This window comes from Plecotus auritus (assembly GCF_963455305.1).
Source record: "Plecotus auritus genome assembly, chromosome: 10".
NCBI classification, from domain to species: Eukaryota; Metazoa; Chordata; class Mammalia; order Chiroptera; family Vespertilionidae; genus Plecotus; species Plecotus auritus.
In genome coordinates, this window is record NC_137785.1 from 32,453,462 (window position 1) to 32,479,102 (window position 25,641).

At 42.9% G+C, this 25,641-nt stretch overlaps 1 protein-coding gene across 4 annotated transcripts in view; it reads left to right on the plus strand.

The window, feature by feature from the left end:
- The window catches only part of ZFP82 (ZFP82 zinc finger protein), a 126,634-nt gene that overhangs the window by 58,801 nt on the left and 42,192 nt on the right, over positions 1 to 25,641 (plus strand). For 2 of the 4 annotated variants that reach the window (XM_080644794.1, XM_080644795.1), the window contains exon 5: positions 11,312 to 20,603. In XM_080644794.1, coding sequence (XP_080500920.1) covers positions 11,312 to 12,669 — 1,358 coding nt within the window. In that variant the 3' untranslated portion in view covers positions 12,670 to 20,603. The remainder of the gene's footprint in view (positions 1 to 11,311; positions 20,604 to 25,641) is intronic. The other 2 variants (XM_080644796.1, XM_080644797.1) reach the window with 2 other exon arrangements.

Consider the following 25,641-nt stretch of genomic DNA (forward strand, 5'->3'; position numbering starts at 1 on the left):
GATTTAAAGAAATTATTGCCAGCTTTTCACAAAGCAGTTCTCTAGGAATTCCAAGTCCAGCAGAAGATGGGTATTCTCCTGATGCAGCAGTAGAAGTGCCCTTGGAGCACAAGGGTGCCTCAAGCTGACCCCATGGAGCCACAGGTGCCTCAGCTGAGTGCACAGGAACACTGGCCACCCTATCAGCTGCCCACCCGGCTGCCTGCTACCTTGCTTCCTCTCTTGAAGGACCGCCTGCCAGAGGGGCAGTGGCAGTGGAGGCTGAGGGGACTGACAGTAATTGAGTCTTGATTGCTATTGGCCCATTTGTGCGTAAGGTTAGTCCTTAGGTGGACTGTGATGATTGGCTTTGACCACAGTGTATGAGCTGCTGTGAAGGTGCTGACTACATGAAGTGGAATTTGCACCTGGAATTTGGGTCTGATGCCTGCTGAGATCTTTCTTCAGATATGCCACTTTTGAAACTAATTGGATTCTGCTCTGTTGTTGTCTGAAGTTGGCTAATTGGTACATGTTGGTTCTGAGGGCCTGTTAATAGGGACTTTGATGCAGGTCAATGTCAGACACTGCCAGTGACTCACCTTGGACACCTTTATGGAGCTACAAAGTGATTCACAGTTTGTGGCTCCCTTTGTTGGGCCTGCATGTGCATGGGAAGGACCAAGTTATGCACTAAGGCCACTTGCACTTGCATCGAGTCTTGGAGCAGGTCAGCAAAAGGTCCAAGAATCCCAAGATCCACATCCACCAGCTGGCTGCCTGTTAGACTTGGCTGCTGGCTAGACTCAGTCACTGAAAGAGCCTCTGGTGGTACTCAAGTTGCAAGAGGAAGGTTCTTAGGAGTTACCAGGTAGGGGTGAGTGGTGTTCACCAAATTGATACAGATTCAGACTTGGTTCTGTGCTGGGTCTGAGTCCTTCTCAGCAAAACTCCCAGGTTATACCAAGTTTAGCTGCCACCAGCTGGGTGCTCATAGACCTTTGCTGTGGGGTGGGGTCTCAGAGAGTTATCAGAGTGAGGCCAGTAGAGATTATCAGGTGCAAATAGAATAAGATTTGGCTGTGTGAGGGGAAGTTCTACACCAGTTGGGCATGTGAAAGAATAATGTTAATGTTCCCCATCCTAGAGCCATACCACTTGGTGTGTTGTAGATTTTGCAGTGAGCCTGGGTTCAACAGTGTGGGGTCACCAGGTGTTGCAAGGCTGGGACTAGTGAAACTCCCTTGACGGGGAGCACCAGTCAGCTTTAGGGAAAGATAGGAGGTGTATGTTTTGTGGAGTGGCCCCTACCGCAGAGCCACACAACTCAGTCACTGACACCTTTTTAGTCTGCCCAGACTTCTACACCCCTGCCCAGTAAGCTGACTTCTCAGCAGGGTGTGAGCTTCACAGGATGGGGCGACAGGGTGTTCCAAAGGTAGTGGGGTTACCTTCTGATGCCATAAGGAGAAGAGTGCTCCACCCCAAAAGATGTCATCTGTGGTGGGGGAGAGGAACTCAGCACAGGGTCCCTGGTGTCTATCCTTTCAGCTCTCTTTCTAGAGCTACAAACCTGTCTCTTTTCATACAACTCTCCTGTGTTCTGCCCTTTTCCCACTGGATTCCAGGGTGAGTAGCTCTGAACAAGATTTTGTGTGTTGGCCCTTTAAGAGGGCACCTATGTTTCTAGCAGACTCTTATCTCTTTCTAGTGGACTGAATCCCTGCTGATTTTCACAGCCAGATGGTATGTGGTTGCTTCTTCCCAGCTCTGGTGCTCTGGGCTGAGGAGCCTGCTGTAAGGTTCAGATCCCACACTTTTCAGGGGGAACTTTGCAGCTGAGATATCCCTCTAGAATCTCAGTTGTGGCCGTGAGAGCAGGGCTAGCCCTTTTGCATCTCTGCCCTTTCCACCAGTATCAATTTGGCTTCTATAAGTCCCTGGTTATAAGAATTCTATTCAGCTCCTCCTCAGTTGGCTATTCATTGAGGTTGATTGTTCTATAGTTGAGTTGTGAATCCATTTTGGTCCTAAGAGGTGGTGAGTGTAGCTTCCATGTATTCTGCCACCATTTTTGTTGTTGTTGTTAGCTTTTTGTTTTGACAAGTATTTATTTTTGATTTAAAAAAAATTAAATCTTTATTGTTGAGAGTATTACTGATGTCCTGCTTTTTCTCCCTGATTGCCCCCTTCCACCCAGTTCCTGCCCTGCCCCAGACCTTCACCACCCTATTGTCTGTGTCTATAGATAATGCATATCCTATATAATAAAAGAGTAATATGCAAATTAACCATCACTCTGCTACACGCCCATAAGCCAATCAGGAGCGAATATGCTAATAAACCAAATCAAGATGGCTATGGCCACAGAGAGCAGGAGGGAGGCTTGGGTTTCCCTGGCAATGGAGAAAGCCAAGCTTTCCACCTGCCATTGCTGGCCTAGGCCTCCACTCAAGGCTACAAAGTTTCAATGATAGAAGATACATAAATCCAAGCAGAAATGGTGGCAGCCACGGAGCTGGAAAGAGCAGGAGGCTAGGGTTGCCCCCGGTGATGGAGGAAGCCAAGCTTTCCACACACCCTGGCCGGCCCAGGCCTCCGCTTAAGGCTACAAAGTTTCAATTATAGAAGATACATAAATCCTCCAAAAAAATGGCTGCCGCCACTGAGCAAGCAGAAGGCTTGGCTCTGCTCCAGGCGACAAAGTTTTAATTGTAGAAGATAAATAAACCCCAGATACCAGGGCCTCTGCTTGGGTTGCCAGGGGGCGTGGTTGGCCTGCAAACCACTACAGGCCCCTCGCCCAGGCTGCTCCACGCCCCAAGGGAACCCCCACCCTGATCCAGGACACCCTTCAGGGCAAACCAGCTGACCCCCACCCGTGCACCAGGCCTCTATTCTATCTAATAAAAGAGTAATATGCAGATTGACCATCACTCCAACACACAAGATGGCTGCCCCCATGTGGTCCAAGATCCTGCCCCCATGTGGACACAAGATGGCCACCACAAGATGGCCAGCAAGGGAGGGCAGTTGGGAGGGACCAGGCCTGGGCAAGGGAGGTCAGTTGGGGGCAATCAAGCCTGCAGGGGAGAGCAGTTAGGGGTGACTAAGCCGGCAGAGAAGGGAAGTTGGGGGCGACCAGGCCTACAGGAAAAGGCAGTTGGGAGGGACCCAGGCCTGCAGGGGAGAGTAGTTGGGGGGGACCAGGCCTGCAGGGGAGGGCAGTTGGGGGGGACCAGGCCTGCAGGGGAGAGCAGTTGGGGGGGACCAGACCTGCAGGGGAGGGCAGTTAGGGGCAAACAGGCTGGCAGGGGAGCAGTTAGGCATCAATCAGGCTGGCAGGGAAGTGGTTAGGGGCAATCAGGAAGGCAGGCAAGCAGTTGGGAGCCAGCAGTCCTGGATTGTGAGAGGGATGTCCGACTGCCCGTTTAGGCCCGATCCCGGTGGGACATCCCTAGGGGACATCCCTCAACTGGTCCCAGATTGGAGAGGGTGCAGGCTGGGCTGAGGGACACCCCCCTCCCCCATGCACGAATTTCGTGCACTAGGCCTCTAGTATGCATATAAGATCTTTGGTTAATCTTTTCCAGCCCCCAACCCTCCTTTTCTCTTAGAGTTGTCACTCTGTTCATATTTCCATGCCTCTGATTCTATGTTATTTATCAGTTTATTTTGTTCATTAGATTTCTTGTTCATTTATTTTGATTTTTAGATTCAATTATTGACAGATATGTATTTATTGCCTTTTTATTATTCATAATTTTTTTATCTTTTTGTTCTTCTTCCTTTTCTTAAAGAGTACCCTTCAACATTTCATGGAATACTGGTTTGGTAATGATGAACCCCTTTAGGTTTTTCTTGTCTGGGAAGCTCTTTATCTGACCTTATTCTAAAGCAGTGGTCGCTAACCGGTGGTCCAAAAGGTTGGCGACTGTTGGTTTAAAGAAACCTTTGGAGCGGCAGTCGCCAACTAGTGGTCTGCAGACCACTAGTGGTCCGTGAGGTCCAAAAAGTTGACAACCGCTGTTCTAAAGGATATCTTTGGGTAGAGTAATCTTGGTTGTAGGTCCTTCCTATTCATTACCTTGAATATTTCTTGCCATTCCCTTATGGCCTGCAAAATTTCTGTTGAGAAACCAGCTGACAGTTGTATGGGTACTCCTTTGTAGGTAACTGCTTTTCTCTTGCTGCTTTTAATATTTTCTCTTTATCTTTAACCTTTGGCATTTTAATTATGATGTGCCTTGGTGTGGGTCTCTTTGGATTCCTATTGTTTTGGATTCTGCACTTCCTGGACTTGTAAGTCTATTTCTTTCACCAGGTAGGGGAAGTTTTCTGTCATTATTTCTATAAATAGGTTTTCAATGTCTTGCTCTCTGACACCCACATAATTTAAATGTTGGTACACTTGAAATTGTCCCAGAGGCTCCTAACACTATCTTCATATTTTTGGATTCTTTTTTCTTTTTGCTCTTCTGATTGGGTGTTTTTTGCTGCCTCATATTCCAAATCATTAATTTGATTCTCTTGAATCATGTAAATTATTCTTTATTTCAGTTAGTGTATGCTTAATTTCTGACTGGTCCTTTTTCATGTATTTGATTTTCTCACTAAGATCCTTGAAAGTCTCACTAAGTTTCTTAACACTTTCATTAATTCCCTTGAAGCTCTCATTAAGATCTTTGAGTAACCTAATAACCATTGTTTTGAACTTTGTATCCACTAGTTTGCTTGCTTCCATTTTTTTCATTTGTAACATACTAGTATTTCTTTGTTTCTACATTTTGGCTGCTTCCCTGTGTTTGTTTCCATGTATTAGGTAGAACTGCTATGTCTCCTGAAATTGGTAGAGTAGCCTGTAGGTGTCCTGTAGGCCCAGTGGCTCAGTCTCCCGGTCAACTGAGCTGGGCACTCTAGGTGCTCCCCTGTGTGGGCTGTGTGCACATTCTTCTTGTAGTTGAGCCTTGATTGCTGTTGGCGTCACTTGGAAGAGTTGACCTCCAGACCAATTGGCTGTAAGGTCCAGCTGTGTCTACAATGGAAGAGCTCTGCTGTGCAGGAGACACCCCTATGGAGCAGGACTTGCTTTAGTAGGGCTTTGGTGCTCTGAGTCTGCCCCTTGAGTATGTCACTTGTGGATCCATAGAGTTATAATCTGATATGGTTTGTCCACCAGGTGTACTGGCTCTGGGGCCTCCAGGGAGGTGCAAAGTCAGTCACTGCCTGGGATCACCTGACAGGAGCTACACAGAGATCTTCAGATGGCTGCTACTTGTATTGGCCTAGGAAATGCCCAGCCGAGGCCCAGCTATGAAGCAAGGCAGGCTGGTGCTAATGCCAGGCCTTGGGCCTTTAATTGATAGGTTTCCAGCTGTTGCTTGTTTAAGAGATTTTAGCAAAGTCTGAAGTATGAGCCAAGACAGTCCATTCGTATGGAAAAGCAGCTGCAAACAGCTTGGATGGGGCTGCAAGTTAGATGGGGTGGAGTCTCAAGGAATAACCAGGGCAGAGCAAACAGTGTGGGCCACACTGTTGGAAACCCAGATATGGCTGCCAGTCAGCTCTGTGACAAGGGAGGTCCCATCCCAGGAACAATGACCCCTGCAAGCACCCCTGCCTGGGAGAAAGCCACCCCCTGTGTTCTTGCCCTGATGCCAGACAGTCCAGTTCCTCCTTGTATGTCCCTGAATTCTCCCAAAGCTTTCGCTCAGTGCTGAAGCTCAAATGTAACAAGACCATGTAAGTTCATGCTCGGGCCCTATAAGAGGAACACCTGGGACTCCAGCAGCCTCCATGTCATTCAGCCACAATTCCTGCTGGTTTTTACACGTTGAAGTTACGGGGACTTCTCTTCCCAGCTCGGGAACCCTGGGCTGGGGTTTTGGTGTGTGGCTAGGACCCCCTGCTTCTCATGGGAGGCCTTGGAGATAACTCTCTTGATTCAGAAAAACACCACAGTTGGGTATTGGACCAACCCGTTCCACACCTCTGCCCCTCCTACCAGTCTCTGCTTTCTTCTTTACTTCTGTAGTTGTAGGACTTCCATTCAGCCAAATTTCAGGCAGTTTTGAATGACGGTGGTTCTGTATTTTAGTTGTCATTTTGGTGTGGTTGTGGGAGGCGAGTGAGTATAGGCGTTTACCTACACCACCATCTTGGTTTTCCAACTAGTGTTCTCTGCCACCATCTTACCTCCTAAATTCTTTTACCTCTAATTTTTTCTGGATAGTAAGTGTGTTGACTAATAATTTTTTAAGCTGCCTTCTAGTTAAGATAATATATGTTATCATTTTAGCTAAGTAATCATTCATGTTTTATTGAGCTTTTTTAATAAAAAAAATCAGTAGTAGTTCTTTATTTAATCACCTTTTCAGCATCTTTGGGATAGATTATGTGATCTTTTTTCCTCATCAGCTCTATTGATAAGTTGAATTATCTTAATAGCTTTCCCCATATAAGACCACTTTAACATTCTTTAAATATACAATACTGGGTCTTTCAGTGTGCTCTTTTATTAAATGTTTAGAATTTTTACATTAGTTTTCAGAAAGTTGGAATGTAGTTTCCTTTTCATGAATAGTCTTTATTTAGTGTAGTATCACTTCCTGAAAATAGTTTAGAAGTCCTTTTCTTTCTTAATTCTCATAAGTAGAATTTGGATGACCTATTTTTGAGGCTTTAGTAACCTTTTTAATGCTGTTTTCGTAGGAAAAGGACATGGTAAGTCTGACCATATTTCATGCTTTATGGAAATTAATCTGTTTTAACATTGTATCTCTTCTGTGTTCAGTTTGGTAAATTATATATTTTTAGAAATATTATTTTAGCCCTAATTGGTTTGGCTCAGTGGATAGAGCATCAGCCTGTGGACTGAAGGGTCCCAGGTTCGATTCCGGTCAAGGGCATGTACCTTGGTTGCAGGCACATTCCCAGAAGGTGTGCAGGAGGCAGCTGATCAGTGTTTCTCTCTCATCGATGTTTCTAACTCTCTATCCCTCTCCCTTCCTCTCTGTAAAAAATCAATAAAATATATTAAAAAAAGAAATATTATTTTAGCTATGTTTTAAAATTTATTGGTGAGATAACCCCCTTTTCAAGTATCCTCTGTCTATATTCATGATTATTTTAACTGCCATTTCTTATTTCAGTGTATGGTTTCTTTTTGTTTTCATTATGTGAACTAATGGTTTATCTTATTTTCTGATTTGTTTTTGCTTTATGTATTAGTTTTTTTCCTAACCTAATTCTGCTTTTATACAGTTAATGCCTTTTGTGCTTTGAATTCATTTATTATTTTTCTAATTATGAGGATTTTAAATTATTTAAAAATTTTTATTGGTGTTTTTTAATTCCCTTACATGCATTGTGGTTAAAATTATAGATACAAAGTTATTGTAGGTTTTTAAAAATTATTATCATTATTTTTTAAATACAAAAATACTATTTTGGATTTTATTTCCATGTTGATCTACGAGTTATTTAATATAGACTTGTAAAATTTCAAGTGGATTTACTTTTAAAAATTCTGTTATTTCTAGTTTTAGTAAAAAAGTCTATATGATTTCAACTTTTTTATATAGATCATCTATACTAATAAAAGGGTAATATGCTAATTAGACCAGATGTCTTTCAGACGTCATTCTGGACATCATTCCGGTTGTCCTTCCCAGGTACCTTCAGCCAGCCAGAGGGAAGGAAGCCTGGGTTTTGAGTGCCTGTGGCCAGCCAGAGGGAGGGAAGCCTGGGTCCCAGTTCCCTGTGGCCGGCCGGAGGAGGGAAGCCTGGATCCCAGATGTGTGGGTTGAGGCAGAGGCAGTTAGGGGCAATCAGGCAGGCAGGTGAGTGGTTAGGGGTGATCAGGCAGGCAGGCAGAGTGGTTAGGGGCGATCAGGCAGGCAGGCAGGTGAGCAGTTAGGAGCCAGTGGTCCTGGATTGTGAAAGGGAAGTCCAACTGCCAGTGCAGGATCAGGCCTAAACCAGCAGTCAGACATCCCCCAAGAGGTCCTAGATTGTGAGAGGTGCAGACCAGGCTGAGGGACCCCCATCCCATGCATGAATTTTGTGCACCAGGGCTCTAATATTATCATAATTGAGAAAGTCATCCTTTTACTCTCATACACAACTTATTCAGTACTTAAATTTTCCTATGGTTTTTTCTCCTCTTGGCTAGGCGTATACTGGTCTGTATTCAATGTGACCTTTGTTAGCAAGTATTTTACACTCCAGAAACTACAAGACCCTTTGTCCCTATTAGTGAGTTCCTGACATATATTCTTTTTTTTTCTTTTGCTAAGGATTTCATGAGAACTTCAGTAAGGTATAAACATTTACCTATGTCTGAAAAATCATTGGTACACATTTCTAAGAAATACATGAATGGCCTTGCCTCTGAGGGAATGGAAGGCAGAAGACCTGAGCAAGGGGATAAAGGAAGAGAACCAGCTGAGAATCTGTAAAATGGATGAGTAATACAATAGGCTTAAGGCAAGATTAAATAAGTAGAACTCCTTAGTATCTTTTTAATATGTGGAGACAAAGTAAAAGTAACCCATAGCTTGGGGATTAAAGAATAAAATGAGTTGAGCCTTTGTAAAATGCATGAGTAATAGGATAGGCCTAAAGGAAGATTAAGTAAGTATAAATCATCAGTACCGTTTTTGTATGTGGAGACAAAGAAAAAGTAACTCATAGCTATGTGAAGGAAGGAATGAGCATTATAGAGAATACTGCATAGTTAAGGGTATATAAGCAGTGATAGGATGCATAGGAGTATACAATCACTAGTTTCCATTTATATATTTAACTGGACTAGTTTGAATGAATAAAGGAAATACTTAATCATTATGGTAAGATATCCTATGTAACAAAAGGCTAATATGCAAATTGACTGAACGGTGGAACAACCAGTTGCTATGATGTGCACTGACCATCAGGGGTAGACGCTCAATGCAGGAGCTGCCCCCTGCTGGTCAGTGCACTCCCACAGAGGGAGTGCTGCTCAGCAGAAGCCGGGCTCATGGCTGGCGAGTGCTAAGAATGTCCGACTGACAGCTCCTGAGGGCTCTTGAACTGCAAGTGAGTGCAGGCCGGGCTGAGGGACCCCCCAAGTGCACTAATTTCATGCACTGGGTCTCTAGTATAGTAAATATACTAAAGCCAGATTAGAGACAGAGAACTATATGGGAATTAAATGAATGAAACCTATTATATGCTATGAATTTATTTTTATTTTATCTTTTTAATCCTCACCCGAGGATATTTTTTCCATTGATTTTTAGAGAGAGTGGAAGGGAGAGGGAGAGACAGAGAAAAACACTGATGTGAGAGAGACACATCGATTGGTTGCCTCCTCCACGAGCTCCGACCAGGGCCAGGGCCAGGGCCAGGGAGGAGCCTGCCACTGAGGTAAGTGCCCTTGACCAAAATTGAACTCAGGACAGTTCAGTCCACAGGCTGACGCTCTATCCACTGAGCCAAACTGCTAGGCACAGGCTGACGCTCTATCCACTGAGCCAAACTGCTAGGGCTGAATTTATTTTTTAATGAAGAGTAAAGTAGAGATTGTGTTTTTTGCCCTTAAAGAGGTTTAAGGGTAAGAAAATGAGCAGAATAACAATTGGAAAAATTAATAACTATATCATTTCAATATATATATATATAAACAGTAGTTAGAATAATAAATACAGGAAGTCCATCAAAAGGTCCATTAATATATAATAACACAGATATGTAACAACAACAACAAAAAAACTCAACCCACCCAAAACATCAATTTAACTACTGTCAGTAGAGCTAGCCTTAAAGTAAGTGACTTTTAATCTAAGAGCTCAGGATGAGAAGGAGCTACCATGCAAAAAGCCCAAATCAGAAGAATTGTGGGAGATACAGCAAACTGAAAAGTCCTAAAAGATGAAAAGTAAGTTGGGACATGCTCTACGATCTCAATAGGTCTCTCCAAGTAGCAGTGAAAAGGACAGTGCTGAGATAATGTGTTATAAGCAAAGGCATTTTAATCACAGTGAGTTTGATTTTAGTCTAAGAATAAAGAAAAATTGTTGGAAAAAAAGTTAAGTATGAATTTTTCTTTTATCTTCATCAGAATCATATGGAGAATATTGAAATAGGACTGCCCAGGACTGTAGAATTCTGTGCAAGAGATTTAGGTTGTATCTAAACCTGAACATTTGTAATAAGTACCCTAGTGATTCTAATCTATATTTCAATTTGAGAACCACTGACTTAAAATGTTTACAGGCATATCTCAGAGATATTGTGGATTTGGTTTCAGACCATTGCAATAAAGCAAATATTCACCTTAAAGAAATTCACACAACTTTTTTTTTCTAGAGACTATTCAGTTATGTGTACACCATACTGTAGTCTATTAAGTGTGCAATTGCCAGGGTGTTTCTCAGCATCTAGAAGGATTCAAGGAATCTGGAAGAGGAGCTGCACATAAATGAATAAAGAGACTAGACATGAAATATAAATTTGGAAGGCATATTGGAGAGCCAGATGGAAACTTGGTTCTAGTACCTAAGTTCTCTGAATCTCTGGATCCCTAGCTTTTTATTTACACAAATTGCCCTAAAGCAAAGCAGATATACATATGGTAAGGCCTGGTAAATAATAAAGGATCATCAGATTGGGGGAACTGCCCTCAGCTGTCTGGCAGTAGGCAATAATAATACAAATCTTCAGCCCTGCTGAAACTGTCCATCAACCTTTTGATGGACTTCCTGTATTTATTATTCTAACTACTGTTTCTAGCCTCCAACATGCAATAGCATTATGTCTAGAAGAATAATATACATAACTTAATTAAAAATTATTTATTGCTAAAACATGTAAACCATTATCTGAACATTGAGTATATCATAATCTTTTTGCTGGTGGAGAGTAATATCAAAGATCACTGATCATAGATCATCATAACAAATATAATAATAACAAAAAAGTTTGAAATATTGCAAGAATTAATAACCAGAATAGAACACAGAGACATGAAGTGAACAAATGCTTTTGGGAAAATGATGCCGATAGACTTGGATAATGCAAGGTTGCCACAAGCCTCCAATTTGTAAAGAACATAGTACCTGTGAAGCACAATAATGTGATGTACAATAAAACAAGGCATGCCTATAACTAATACCCAATCTTACATGAATTCTTATTTTTTTTCTGGTGTTCCCTTATGTTTTTTTCCCCTCAAATTTTATAATAGTTTTAGAATTTCATTGGGCATTACTTTGTTATTTTTTTTTTTCTGTAGAAATTTTACTACTTTTAGAAAAAGGAACTACATGTTTGTTATCTTGTTTTCTTTCAGATTTGGAGACCAGATATGAAACCAAGAGGTTATCTTCAGAAAATGACATTAATGAAATAAACTTAGTCCAGTGGAAGATAATGGAAAGAATTAATACACATGGCCTTAAGAACCTAATTTTAAAATATAATTGTGAGTCCAAAAAAAATTTTAAAGGACAAGAGGGATATTTTGGAGAAGTGAAAATAACATCTCAAAAAGTGTCCTCTTACCAGAAACACACATCTCTTACTCCACATCAGAGAATTCATTTTGTTGAGAAACCCTATGAATGTAAAGAATGTGGGAAGGCCTTTAGAGTACGCCAACAACTTACTTTTCATCACAGAATTCACACTGGTGAAAAGCCCTATGAATGTAAGGAATGTGGGATGGCCTTTAGACAGACTGCCCACCTTAATCGACATCAGAGACTTCATACTGTTGAAAAACTCTATGAATGTAAGGAATGTGGAGAATCTTTCATGTCTGGCCCAGACCTTAGAGTACATCAGAAAATTCATACTGGTCAAAAGCCGTATGATTGTAAAGAATGTGGGAAGGCTTTCAGAGTGCGTGGACAACTTACTCTTCATCAGAGAATTCATACTGGTGAGAAACCCTATGTATGTACAGAATGTGGAAAGGCCTTTAGACAGTATGCCCACCTTACTCGACATCAGAAGCTTAATACTGCTGACAAACTCTATGAATGTAAAGAATGTGGGAAGGCCTTTTTGTGTGGCTCTGGCCTTAGAATACATCACAAACTTCATACTGGTGAGAAACCTTATGAATGTAAGGAATGTGGGAAGGCTTTTAGAGTGCGACAACAACTAACACTCCACCAGAGAATTCATACTGGTGAGAAACCCTATGAATGTAAGGAATGTGGAAAGACCTTTAGTCGTGGTTATCATCTTATTCTTCATCACAGAATTCATACGGGGGAGAAACCTTATGAATGTAAAGAATGTTGGAAGGCTTTTAGTCGTTACTCACAACTTATTTCACATCAGAGCATTCATATTGGTGTTAAACCCTATGACTGTAAGGAATGTGGGAAGACCTTCAGACTACTCTCACAACTTACACAGCATCAGAGTATTCATATTGGTGAGAAACCCTATCAGTGTAAGGAGTGTGGGAAGTCCTTTAGATTGCGCCAAAAACTCACTTTACATCAGAGCATTCATACTGGCGAGAAACCCTTTGAATGTAAGGAGTGTAGGAAGGCCTTCAGACTTAATTCATCACTTATTCAACATCTGAGAATTCATTCTGGGGAGAAACCCTATGAGTGCAAGGAATGTAAGAAGGCCTTTAGACAGCACTCACACCTAACCCATCATCTGAAAATTCATAATGTAAAACTATAAGAAAGTCTCAGTCCTGTGTTGTAAAAACCTTATGAATGCAGTATTTCCTTTTGCTTCATACATGCAATCATCTTGGCATATGCAGTTTTATAGAATTTTTAAAATATGGTAATTTAGAAAAAAATCTCTGAAAATGGTGGCGGAATAGATGGACGTGTCCTGAGCCTTGTCCCAGAGCAGATAGATCGAGCAACTAAATCGAATAACATCCACCCCAAATTAGTGAAGTAGACACAGCTGGTGAGACAATTTGCAGCTGGGAAGGGCAGAGGACACCTGGAGAATGGTAAAATCAGAAACCTGGGCTGGGTAGAACTGAGAGACCTCCGAGCCCAGAGGGTCAGAGGGAAACTGCACAGTACAGAGGCCACATCCCTTGGGTCAGGCACAGCGTCTGTCTGTGGAAAGGAGGTCCACAGGACTGCTGGTGGCAGGGGATTCTAGATCTGGGCCCACAGTCATGACAGACTGAGCCCAGAGGGGGCATTCAGGGCTGCTGCCCAGACTGCACGGTGCTGAGATGAGAGGGGCTCACACAGGTGCAGCTCTTTCCCCTCTTTGTGGTCTTTGCTTTTCTTCACTGAACTTAGTTCATAGAACCTTTCAGATACGGACACTCACCTGTGGCTGAGGTGTGGACTTGTGAAGTCTGGGGAGAAGCTGGGGAGAGGAGAGGGTCCAGGAGAGGTGGCCACGAATCTGGTGCTGAGTCATATCTGATGCCCCTCCCTGCAGTCTCCAGGCAACCAATACAGCCACACCAAGACTACACCCGGAGTGGTACAAAGGAAAAAAAAATCTGAATAGCCTCTGAGAATCCACAAGGACTAGCCTGAAGAGAGGCCTTCAGTTCCAGCAACAGGAAACTGAGAAGCCACAGACAGTACAGAAGAGTGGGATCTTAAACCAGCCAAAGGAATGACACTTCACTTTTTCATTTTTATTTTTATTTGATTTTTTCTTATTATTTTCTTTCTTTATTTTCCTTTTTTCATTTGTTTCTTTATTTTTTATTTCTTTTTGCTTTATTTTTCCATCCTAATTTATTTTATTTTATTTTTTATCCTGTTTTTAATCATTTTTTTCAATTTATTATTATTATTTTCTTCTCTGTCTTATCCACTTATCCTCTTTCTACTTCCTCCTTACTGAATTGAGGTCCTCCCCATGTTCATCCAATTCTTCTTTTTTTTCATCCAATTCTTAACCTTACTTTCCTTATATAAGATTTTTTATGTCATGTCTTGTTGAGGTTAATTTTATCCTGTTTGGCCAATGTGCTAGAGAGCAAGCCACATAACCAGACACCTGGAGAGGAGACCCCATCCACAAACGGGTCAATAACATTCCAGACCCAACTACAGAGGCAGTAAGAAGGCGGCAGTGAGGGAGAGAGTGTGAGTGAGTGAGGGAGCAAAAGAGGAGTGTGGGTGTGTGTGTGTGATTGAGGCACAGTTAGATCCTGCAGGACCTTTGGGAGCAGGCTAACTGGGCTTGCCTAACCAGGCAGCCTCTGCTACCATTGCAAACAGTCCTGGAGTGGCCGGCTCTTCCTCCTCACCTTTTTGAAGGGGAGAGCTGCTATGACTGGGAGTCCAGCCTCACCTCCACCCAGGGTGCCTTCAGATAACACCCGGGACTCTACACCCACCCCTACCAAGGACCTGCTACCTTGGCTGCAGTCCCGCTGTCACCGATACTCCAGCCACCCTGGGCACAGGCTCCTGTGAGTTCTGAAGCGCACTCCCCTCTGACCAGCCCAATGCTTTAATCCAGGGCACTGTGACCACATGAGCAGCAGCCCCACGAGCAGCCCTCACCAGGCGGAGGAGTGCCAGCATCATGCAGCCTGCCCCGTCCAAGGAGCAACAGCTGTTTGAGCGGCCCACTCCCCTGTCAGGAGCAGTAGCCATGTGTGTAGCCCACCCCTGTCTGAGTAGCAACAGCTGTGCGAGCAGTCCATCCTGGTCCAAGGAGAAGCCTGCCCCTGCCCAAGGAGCAGAAGCTGCACGAGCAGCCTGCCCATGACTGAGGAGCGGCAGCCCCATCTGAGGAGAAGCAGCTGCACGCAGCCTGCCCCTGTTTGAGGAGAAGCAGCTGTGCGAGCAGCCTGCCCCTGTCCGAGGAGCAGGAGCTATGTGAGCAGCCTGCCCCCATTCGAGGAGTAGCAGCCACGTGAGCAGCAGCTGTGTGAGTGGCCCCATCTGTCTGCAGAGCAGCAGCCTCACGCACAGCTCACCCCCATCCAAGGAGCAATAGCTGCATGAGTGGCCCACCCCAGTCTGAAAGCAGCAGCCATGTGAGCACCCTGCCCCGTCTGAGGAGCAGCAGCTCTGCAAGCAGCCTGCCCCATTTGAGGAGCAGCAGCTCACCCGAGCAGTCCACCCTGGTCCAAGGAGCAGCAGCCACACAAGTAGCCACCCTCAACTGTCCAAGGAGCAGCAGCCATGTGAGTGGCCCACACCCATCCTAGGAGCAGTAGCCATGTGAGCAGACCACCCCCATCTGAGGAGCAGCAGCCATGCAAGCAGCCCGTCCTCATTCGAGGATCAGTAGCTATGCGAACAGCCCGCCCCTATCCAAGGAGCAGCAGCTACATGAGTAGCCCACCCCAGTCCAAGGCAAAGCAGCCATGTGAGCAGCCTGCCCCCATCCAGGGAGCAGCAGGTGCACAAGCAGCCCACACACGTTCGAGGAACGGCAGCCCCATGCAGCCTGCCCCTGTCTGGAGAGAAGCAGCCACACACAGCCCACACCCACCCGAGGAGTGGCAGTCCCTGCAACCAGCCCACCCACTCTGAGGAGCAGCAGCTTGCGAGAAGCCTGCCCCCGTCCAGAAGCAGCAGCCGCACGAGCAGCCCGCCTCCATCTGAGGAGAAGCAGTCACATGCAGCCCGCCCCTGTCTGAGGAGCACCAGCCCCATGAGCAGCCTGCCCCCATCCAAGAAGCAGTGGCTGTGCAAGCAGCCCACCCCTGTCCGAGGTGGAGCAGTGGTACAAGCAGCCTGCCCCCATCTGAGGAGCAGCAGCTTTGTGAGCAGCCCACCCCTGTCTGAGGAGCAGCACCTGCGCAAGCAGCCTCCCTCCACCAACCAGAGGAACCACCACTGCTGCAAACAGTGCCCACCAGAGGAGCCACTGCCAACTGAGGAGTAGCTGCTGCTGTGACTGCCTGAGGAGCAGCTGCTGCCTGAGGAACCACTGCCACCCAAGGAGCAGCCCCTGCACAACTCGACACCTAGATGCTTCGGTGAGGACAAAAACGAGTAGACAAAGAAACCCCCAAAGGAAAGAAAAGGAGGACTCTCTAGAAAAGAAGCTAAGTGAAATGGTGGCATGCAACATGTCAGAAAAAGAATTCAGAATAAGGGTCATACAGTACATAAACCAGATGGATGAAAAACCAACAACTTATGTAATAGGTGCAATAAAAAACACCGTGGAAAGTTTCAACAGTAGATCAGGAGAAGTGGAGGACCGAATTAGCGAATTAGAAGACAGGGAAGCAAAACATACCCAAACTGAACCGCAATTGGAGAAAAAAATTAAAAGACAGGAGGAGAGCCTAAGGGAGCTTTGGGACAACATGAAACAAATCAACATACGAATAATAGGGATGCCAGAACAACAGGAAGAGGAACAAGGGTTATAAAACCCATTTGAAGAAATAATAACAGAAAACTTCCTGGATGTGGGGAAAAAGAAAGTCACACAAGCACAGAGAGTCCCAAACAAGATAAACGTGAAAGACCCAGACAAAGACACATCATAATTATGATGGCAAACGTTCAGGACAAAGAAAGAATCTTAAAGGCTGCAAGAGAGAGACAGAAAGTTATGTACAAGAGATCTCCCATTAGATTCTCAACAGAGACACATCAGGACAGAAGGGAATGGAAGGAAATTTACAAATTGATGCAAAGCAAGGGACTGAATCCAAGAATACTCTATGCAGCAAGGCTATCATTCAAAATTGAAGGGGAAATAAGGAGTCTCACAGACAAAACAAGGCTAAGGGAATTTATCACTACCAAGCCAGCAATGCAAGAAATGCTAAAGGGACTGGTGTAAAAAGAAGAAACGAAAAGGGAACACAGGTACAAAAAAATAAAAATGCCTATGAACAAGTACTTATCAATAATAACTTTAAATGTAACAGACTAAATGCTCCAATCAAAGGACATCGAGTGGCTGAAGGGATAAAAAAATATGACCCATATATATGCTGTCCACAAGAGACCCATCTCAGAACAAGGGACTCATACAGACTGAAAGTGAAGGGATGGAAAAATATCTTTCAGGCAAAGGGAAATTAAAAAAAAGCTGGGGTAGCAATACTTATATCTGACAAAATATTCCTCAAAGTGAAGGCAATAAAAAGAGGTAAGGAAGGCCACTTCATAATACTAAAGAGGATATAACCCTGATAAACATATATGCAACCAATGCAAAAGCACCCAAATACATAAAGACACTCCTGGAAGATATCAAGGGTGAGATTGACAATACATTCATAGTAGGGAACTTTAATACACCACTGTCATCACTGGATAAATCCTTTAGAAAAAAATCAGCAAAGAAAAGCAATCGTAGATCAAATGGACTTAATTGACATCTTCTGAACATTTCACCCCATAGCCATGGAATATATGTTCTTCCCAAGTGCACATGGGACATTTTCAAAGATTGACCACATATTGGGTCACAAGCAAAGCATCTCCAAATTCAAGAAGATTGAAATCATATCAAGAATCTTCTCAGACCACAATGGCATATTAGAAATAAACTACAATAAAAACAATAAAAAATGTAAACACTTGGAAGCTGAATAGTATGCTATTTAAACAATGATTGGGTTACCAAAGAAATAAAAGAAGAAATTAAAAACATCTTGGAAATGAATGACAATGAAAATACAACAATCCAAAATCTATGGGACACAATGAAAGCATTCCCGAGAGGGAAGTTTATAGCTCTAAAGGCCTAACAAAACAAAACAAGAAAAAATGGTAGCAAATCATCTAACTCTACAACTTAAAAAATTAGAAAGTGCAACAAGAAAAGCCCAGAGTTAGCAGAAGGAAGGAGATAATAAAGATCAGAGCAGAAATAAATGACATAGAGACCAAAAGAAACAATGAAACCAAGAGCTGGTTCTTTGAAAGGATAAACAAGAGGGATGAAACTCTAACCAGGCTCACCAAGAAGCAAAGAGAGAGGACCCAAATAAAATCAGAAATGAGAGATGTGAAATAACAGACCCCACAGAAATACAAAGGATTGTTAAAAAATACTAGGAACAACTCTATTCCAAAACTAGACAACCTTCAGGAAATAAACATATTCCTAGAAAAAGACAACCTTCCAAAACTCAATCAGGAAGAATCTAAAAATCTCAATAGGCTGATAACTGTGGAAGAAATTGAAGCAGTATCAAAAAGCTTCCAGCAAACAAAATCCCAGGGCCAGATGGCTTCACAAGGGAGTTTTACCAAACATTCAAGGAAGAAATAAAACCTATTTTCCTCAGACTATTCCAAAAAATTCAAGAGTAAGGAACACTTCCAAGTTCATTCTATGAAGCCAGCATTACCCTAATACCAAAACCAGATAAAGACAACACAATGAAAGACATTTACAGGCCAATATCCCTCATGAACATAGATGCCAAAATCCTCAACAAAATTCTAGCAAATTGGATCTGACAGGTCATACACCATGACCAAGTAGGATTTATTCCAGGGATGCAATATTGGTACAATATCCACAAATTAATAAATGTGATACATCACATAAACAAATTGAGAGATAAAAATCACATAGTCATATCAATTGATGCAGAAAAAGCATTTGACAAAATCTAACATCTTTTCTTGATAAAAACTCTCAGCAAAGTGGGAATAGAAGGATCATACCTCAACATAATAAAATCCTTATATGACAAACTCACAGCCAACATTATACTCAATAGGCAAAAACTAAACCATTTCTCCTAAGAACAGGAACAAGACAGCGATGCCCACTCACCACTCCTGTTTGACATAGTACTGGAAGTACTAGCCATTGCAATTAGACAAGAAGAAGAAATAAAAGGCAGCCAAATTGGCAAAGAAGTAAAACTGTCCTTATTTGCAGATGACCTGATACTGTGCATAGAAAACCCTAAAGGCTCCATAAAAAAAATTAGTAGACTTAATAAATGAATTTGGCAATGTAGTAGGGTACAAAATTAATGCCAAAAAAATCTATGGCATTTGTATACAACAATAGTGAACTAACAGAAACAGAGACTTTAAAAAAATCCCACTTTCCACTGCACCAAAAAAAATTAAGATACCTAGGAATAAACTTAACTAAGGTGATAAAAGACCTGTACTTGGAAAACAACAGGACACTGAGAAAGAGATAGAGGAAGACATAAACAGATGGAAGAACATACCATGTTCATGGATTGGTAGAATCAACATCATTAAAATGTCCATACTACCCAAAGCAATCTATAGATTCACTGCACTCCCCATTAAAATACAAGAGGCATATTTCACAGACCTAGAATGACCTCTCCAAAAATTCATCTGGAATAAAATAAAGACTCCGAATAGCTGCAGCAATCATGAGAAAGAAGAACAAAGTAGGGGGGATCTCAATACCAGATATCAAGCTGTATTACAAAGCCACTGTTCTTAAAACAGCCTGGTAATGGCACAAGAACAGACATATCGATAAATGGAATTGAATATAGAACCCAGAAATCAACCCAAACTACTATGCTCAATTATTATTTGACAAAGGAGGCAAGACCAAACAGTGGAATCAAGACAGTCTGTTCAATAAATGGTGCTGGAAAAATCAAACAGATACTTGCAAAAAAATGAAACTAGACCACCAACTTATACCATACACAAAAATAAACTCAAAATGGATAAAGGACTTCAACATAACATGGGAAACCATAAAAATACTAGAGGAATCCAGAGGCAGCAAAATCTCAGACTTAGGCCGAAGCAATTTCTTCACCGATACAGCTCCTAGGGCAATGGAAACTATAGAGAAAATAAACAAATGGGACTACATCAAAATAAAAAGCTTTTGTATAGCAAAAGAAACCATCAAGAAAACAAGAAAGCCCATTGCATGGGAGAATATGTTTGCCAATGTTATCACTGATAAGGGTTTAATCTCCCCAACATTTACAGGGAACTCATACAATATAACAAAAGAAAGATAACCCAATCAAAAATTGTCAATGGGCCTAAATAGGTACTTTTTGAAAGAAGACATAGGAAGGCCAAGAGACATATGAAAACATGCTCAAAGTCACTAATGATCTGAGATATGCAAATCAAAAGAACAATGCAGTACCATCTCACACTTGTCAGAATGGCTATCATCAACAAACAACAAGTGCTTCTGAGGATGTGTAGAAAAAGGAACCCTCATGCAGAAAAAGGAATGCAGACTGATGCAACCACTGTGGAAGACAGTATGGAGTATGGAGTTTCCTAAAAAAATTAAAAATGGAACTGCCATTTGACCCAGTGATCCCACTTCTAGGAATATATCCAAAGAAACAAGAAACACCAATCAGAAAGGATATATGCACCCCTATGTTCATAGCGGCACAATTTACCATAGCTAAAATTTGGAAACAGTGCAAGTACCCATCAGCAGATGAGTGGATTAAAAAACAGTGGTACATCTACACAATCTACACATCTATACTATGCTGCAGTAAAAAAGAAGGAATTCTTACCATTTGCAACAGCATGGATGGAACTGGAGAGCATTATACTAAGTGAAATAAGCCTGTCAGAGAAAGATAAATATCACATGATCTCACTCATTTATGGAATATAATGAACAACATAAACTGATGAACAAAAACAGATCCAGAAACAGAAGCATTGATCAGACCATCAAACCTCAGAGGAAAGGTAGGGGAGGGTGGGGGTAATGTGGAGAGATCAACCAAAGGACTTGTATGCAAGCATATAAGCCTAACCAATGGATACAGACAACAGGGGAGTGAGGGCATGAGTGGAGAGATGGGGGGGGGGGCAATGGGGCAATAAGGACACATGTAATACCTTAATCAATAATGAAAAACATTATTAAAAATGTAATTTAATGTATTCTACCATTACTCAAATCTGATAAACTTCACATTCATTATTTTTTTTAAATATATTTTATTGATATTTTACAGAGAGGGAGAGGGATAGAGAGCTAGAAACATCGATGAGAGAGAAACATCGATTAGCTGCCTCCTGCACACCCCCCACTGGGGATGTGCCCGCAACCAAGGTACATGCCCTTGACCAGAATCGAACCCGGGACCCTTCAGTCCGTAGGCCGACGCTCTATCCACTGAGCCAAACCGGTTTCGGCGAACTTCACATTCATTCTTAAAACTGATCTTAATATAAAAAATGTGGGAAAGGCACTTACCTCTATCCCATCACTTTCCTACTTGTATTATATTGAACAATATGCTGTTAACTGCTCTGTGTTACAATTTAGATTTGTAAAATCTACACTAATAAAAGAGAAACATGCAAATTGACCATCACTCCACTACACCCACCAGCCAATCAGAGTGAGTATGCAAATTAACCCAACAAAGATGGAAGTCAATTTGCATAAGCAGATGCGGTGTGAAGACTGAAGACAGCATAGAGGGAAGGAGGAGGGAAAGTGGAAAGCTGGGCAGTGGTGGCAGCGGGAGGGAAAGCATGGGGCAGCAGCAGTGGCGGCAGCGGCTGCGGGAGGGAAAGTGGGGGCGGGCAGCTGCAGCGGGAGGGAAGGGAGAGCACATGGCAGTGGGGGTGGGAGGGAAAGGGGGGTGGGGGCGGAGGGGGGGCTGTGGTGGCAGCAGTGGCGGCGGGAGGGAAGCCCGCCTGGGCGGGCTTTGCTCAGGCTGCAGGAAGCCCTGTTCTTGCAGGAATCTTCCTGCAACAGGCCTCTAAGTCTATAATAATAAAAGCATAATATGCTAATTAGATTTGATGTCCTTCCAGACAACCTCCCTGATGAAGCTGGGGCTGCGAGGGAAGCCCGGGTCCCAGGTGCCTGCCAGGTTCTGTGTGCCAGAGGGAAGCTGATGCCGGCAGTCGGGGGAAGGATGGCCTACTCTTGCATGAATTTCGTGCATCGGGCTTCTATAGTAATATAATACTGTGGCAGAGTAATATTACTGTAAATTCATTGATATTCCTCCCTTCATGAGGTGGAATTTACAACCTTTCCTCTTGAATCTTATCAGACTTTGACTTTGACCAGAAGAATATAGTGGAAGTGCCAGTTTCTGGACCCAGACTAACTGGTACATTTTATTTTATTTACTAACTAGAGGCCCGGTGCACGAAAATCGTGCATGGGGGGTTGTCCCTCAGCTGAGCCTGCACCCTCTCCAATCTGGGACCCCTCTCACAATCCAGGACTGCTGGCTCCCAACCACTCACCTGCCTGATTGCCCCTAACTGTTTCTGCCTGCCAGCCTGATCACCCCCTAATCACTCCCCTACCAGCCTGATCAACGCCTAACTGCTCCCTGCCAGCCCGATTGCCAGCCTGGTCACCCCTAACTGCCCTCCCCTGCCAGCCTGGTCGCCCCAACTTCCCTCCCCTGCAGGCCTGGTCGCCCCCAACTGCCCTCTCCTGCCAGCCTGGTTGCCCCCAACTGCTCTCCCCTGCAGGCCTGGTCCTCCCCCCCAACTGCCCTCCCCTGCTGGCCATCTTGTGGCGGCCATCTTGTGTCCACACGGAGGCAGCCATCTTTGACCACATGGGGGCAGCCATCTTGTGTGTTGTAGTGACAGTCAATTTGAATATTACTCTTTTATTAGATAGGATATTGGCATACTCTTTCAAGTTCAGACCCTGAACTGTTAAATGTCTGGCTACTTCTGTTGAAGAGACCACATGGAGAATTCCTGAGAATTCATGGAGAGAGAGAAGTGCCCAGTCTTCCAGACATGCCCATCAGGACACCAGACAGTTGAGTGAAATAGTTTTGGATCCTTCAGATCAGCCATCAGTAGAATGCCTTTGAGTGACCTCAGTTATTGCTATATAGAACAGAAAAATTGATCAACTGAGCCCCTGCCCAAATTCCTGATGCACAAAATCATGAGATATAATAAAATGGTTGTTGGTTTAAGCCTAAATAATCAAAGTTGACTTAAGATACTATAAAAACTTGTACAGATCTATCAACAAAGGAAAATATTTAAATTTAATTATGATCTTATTTTTTTTTAAACCAGAATCAATAGTTTTGCAGGCAACAAGAAATTTAAAGTATAGATAACCTTTAACAAAGTTTTGCCAGATCATTCTATAATGCACTATTTTAATAGATGAGGATAGCCCCTAAAATGTAAAATCTAGGTCAATATCAATTAAGATATATGTAAGCATTTCAAATAGAGTTTAGTACATTGAACTCAGTAGTTTATTAAAATGATTATAAAACATAAAATGATCTACTAGGAATATCCAGGGACTTGACCTGTTGTGATTTAATTAGGTATCCAGATTTAGGTTTTCTAACCTGAGCAATGTAACAATATCAGAAAAAGTGACATGACTCAGCTCTGCTATCTCATAAATTGTTTCTCATTCTTGTTTATCTTCATTAGTTTTGAAAAAGGGATAAACAATAGCTCGGTTGGCACGACTCAGTGGTTGAGCATCGACCTATGAACTAGGAGTTCAGGGTTTGATTCCTGGTCAGGGCACATGCCCAGGTTGTGTGCTTGATCCCCTGTGAAGGGGCTTGCTGGAGGCAGCCAATCAATGACTCTCTCTCACTACTGATGTTTCTATCTCTCACTCTCCTTTTCTCTCTGAAATCAATAAAAAATATATTTTTAAAAGGATGAACAGTAGATATAAAAAATAGGTATTCAACCCATAGAAACCTTCCATAAATAAAAATGAGTATTGCCACACACTTGATTTTGAAGCAAACCTCTGTAATGTTCCTGTAGTCAAACAATACATTATGACTTGTACCTACAAGTCCATTTTGCTCATAATGGGCAGATTGGGCAGATGCCATTGAATAATCATTCACCATCTAGAATAATACATAGTCCCTACCCATGATTTCAAAAAAAAATTTAAATTGTAAACACAATGTTTACACAAACATATAATGCTGAAAAGAGTATTATAAGTGCTATAATAAAATTAATTTTTGTTCATAGGTCAATGTATTTCTCCTTCATGGTTACATTTTTATGTTAGAGGTCTTCTGGAGACTACATTAACTCAAAATTTCTGAAAGTATGTTCCACAAAACTAGTTATTTAATGATACTTGAAAATGATTTTGTGGTCAAACAAGCATGGGAGCTTTGTATACTTTATTTCTTGGCGGGGTGGGGGGATCACATAGAGCCTCTATAAAAAATATTTCATTTTATTGCCCTAGACGGTTTGGCTCAGTGGATAGAGTGTAGGCCTGCGACTCAAGGGTCCCGGGTTCAATTTTGGTCTAGGGCACATGCTCAGGTTGTGGGCTTGATCCCTAGTAGGGACCATGGAGAAGGCAGCTGATCAATGATTTTCTCTCATTAATGTTTCTATCTCTCCGTCTCTGAAATCAATAAATTATATTAAAAATATAGATTTCATTTTATCTAAACCTGTGTATTTTAGACTTCATGATAAAATTCCCATTCCCAATACCTAATGCAGGTGATATTCCACTTTGGTAGATGTTTCTGTGACCTAAAAGTGTGGCTTCAAGGATAGAAATGTCAGTATTATGACAGGTGTATGGTTATCTGTATATTGAAGAAAGCAACTCATCATGCTATCCAACTAGCTAATTCTTTTAAAATAAAATTTTATGGTGCTTTTCAATAGAACAGAAAACCCCTAGCTCTATTTTTTTAGAAAAATACACCATATGTATTTAGGCCCTTTATTGTCATTTTTAGGTTCTATACAACTTCTCACTGAATATCTACCAAATATTTATGTTTCTTGCTATACAGAAGCAAGAGTTTCTCTGAGGTGTTTATAAGAAAGTGGGGTTGCCCAGTCACAGGTTATATTTACTTTCAACCGCACTAGATATTCCTGGAGAGTGGAGAACATCAACGTGGTGCTAATTTACAACCCTTCAACATGATAAAATATTATTTATATCTCCACTTGCATGTGCTTTAATATGTTCTTGGTTAATAGGATCTTTTTACATCTGTTTATTGATAAATACTGTAATTTGCCAATTAATGCTTTTTGGCCATGGGCAGTTGGCCAGCTGGCTCGCCCCCAATTGGGGTGTTGGGGGCCGATCAGGGGCAGGGCCAGACAGGGCCTGGATCAGGCTGGATCAGGCTGGTTGGCTGCCACAGTGTGTGTCATAGACACTAATTATTTAGGTAGCTCTGGTTCTTCCGTCATTCTGGTCGCTAGGCTTTTATATATATACTAGAGGCCTGATGCATGAAATTCGTATACAAGGTGGCATCCCTCAGCCCGGCCTGCACCCTCTCCAATCTGGGACCCCTTGGGGGATGTCCGACTGCCAGTTTAGGCCCCATCCCTACAAGGATTGGGCCTAAACCGTCAGTTGGACATCCCTCTCACAATCTGGACTGCTGGCACCTAACTACTCGCCTGCCTGCCTGCCTGATTGCCCCTAACCACTTCTGCCTGCCAGCTTGATCACCCCCTAACTGCTCTCCTGCCGGCCTGATTGACACCTAACCGCTCTCCTGCCGGCCTGATTGATGCCTAACTGTTCCCCTGCCGGCCTGATCTCACCCCCAACTGCCCTCCCCTGCCAGACTGATGGCCCCCAACTGCCCTCCCCTGACAGCCTGGTTGCCCCTAATTGCCCTCCCCTGCAGGCCTGGTCGCAACCAACTGCCCTCCCCTGCTGGCCTGATCTAGCCCCCAACTGCCTCCCCTGCTGGCCATCTTGTGGTGGACATCTTGTAGTGGCCATCTTGTGACA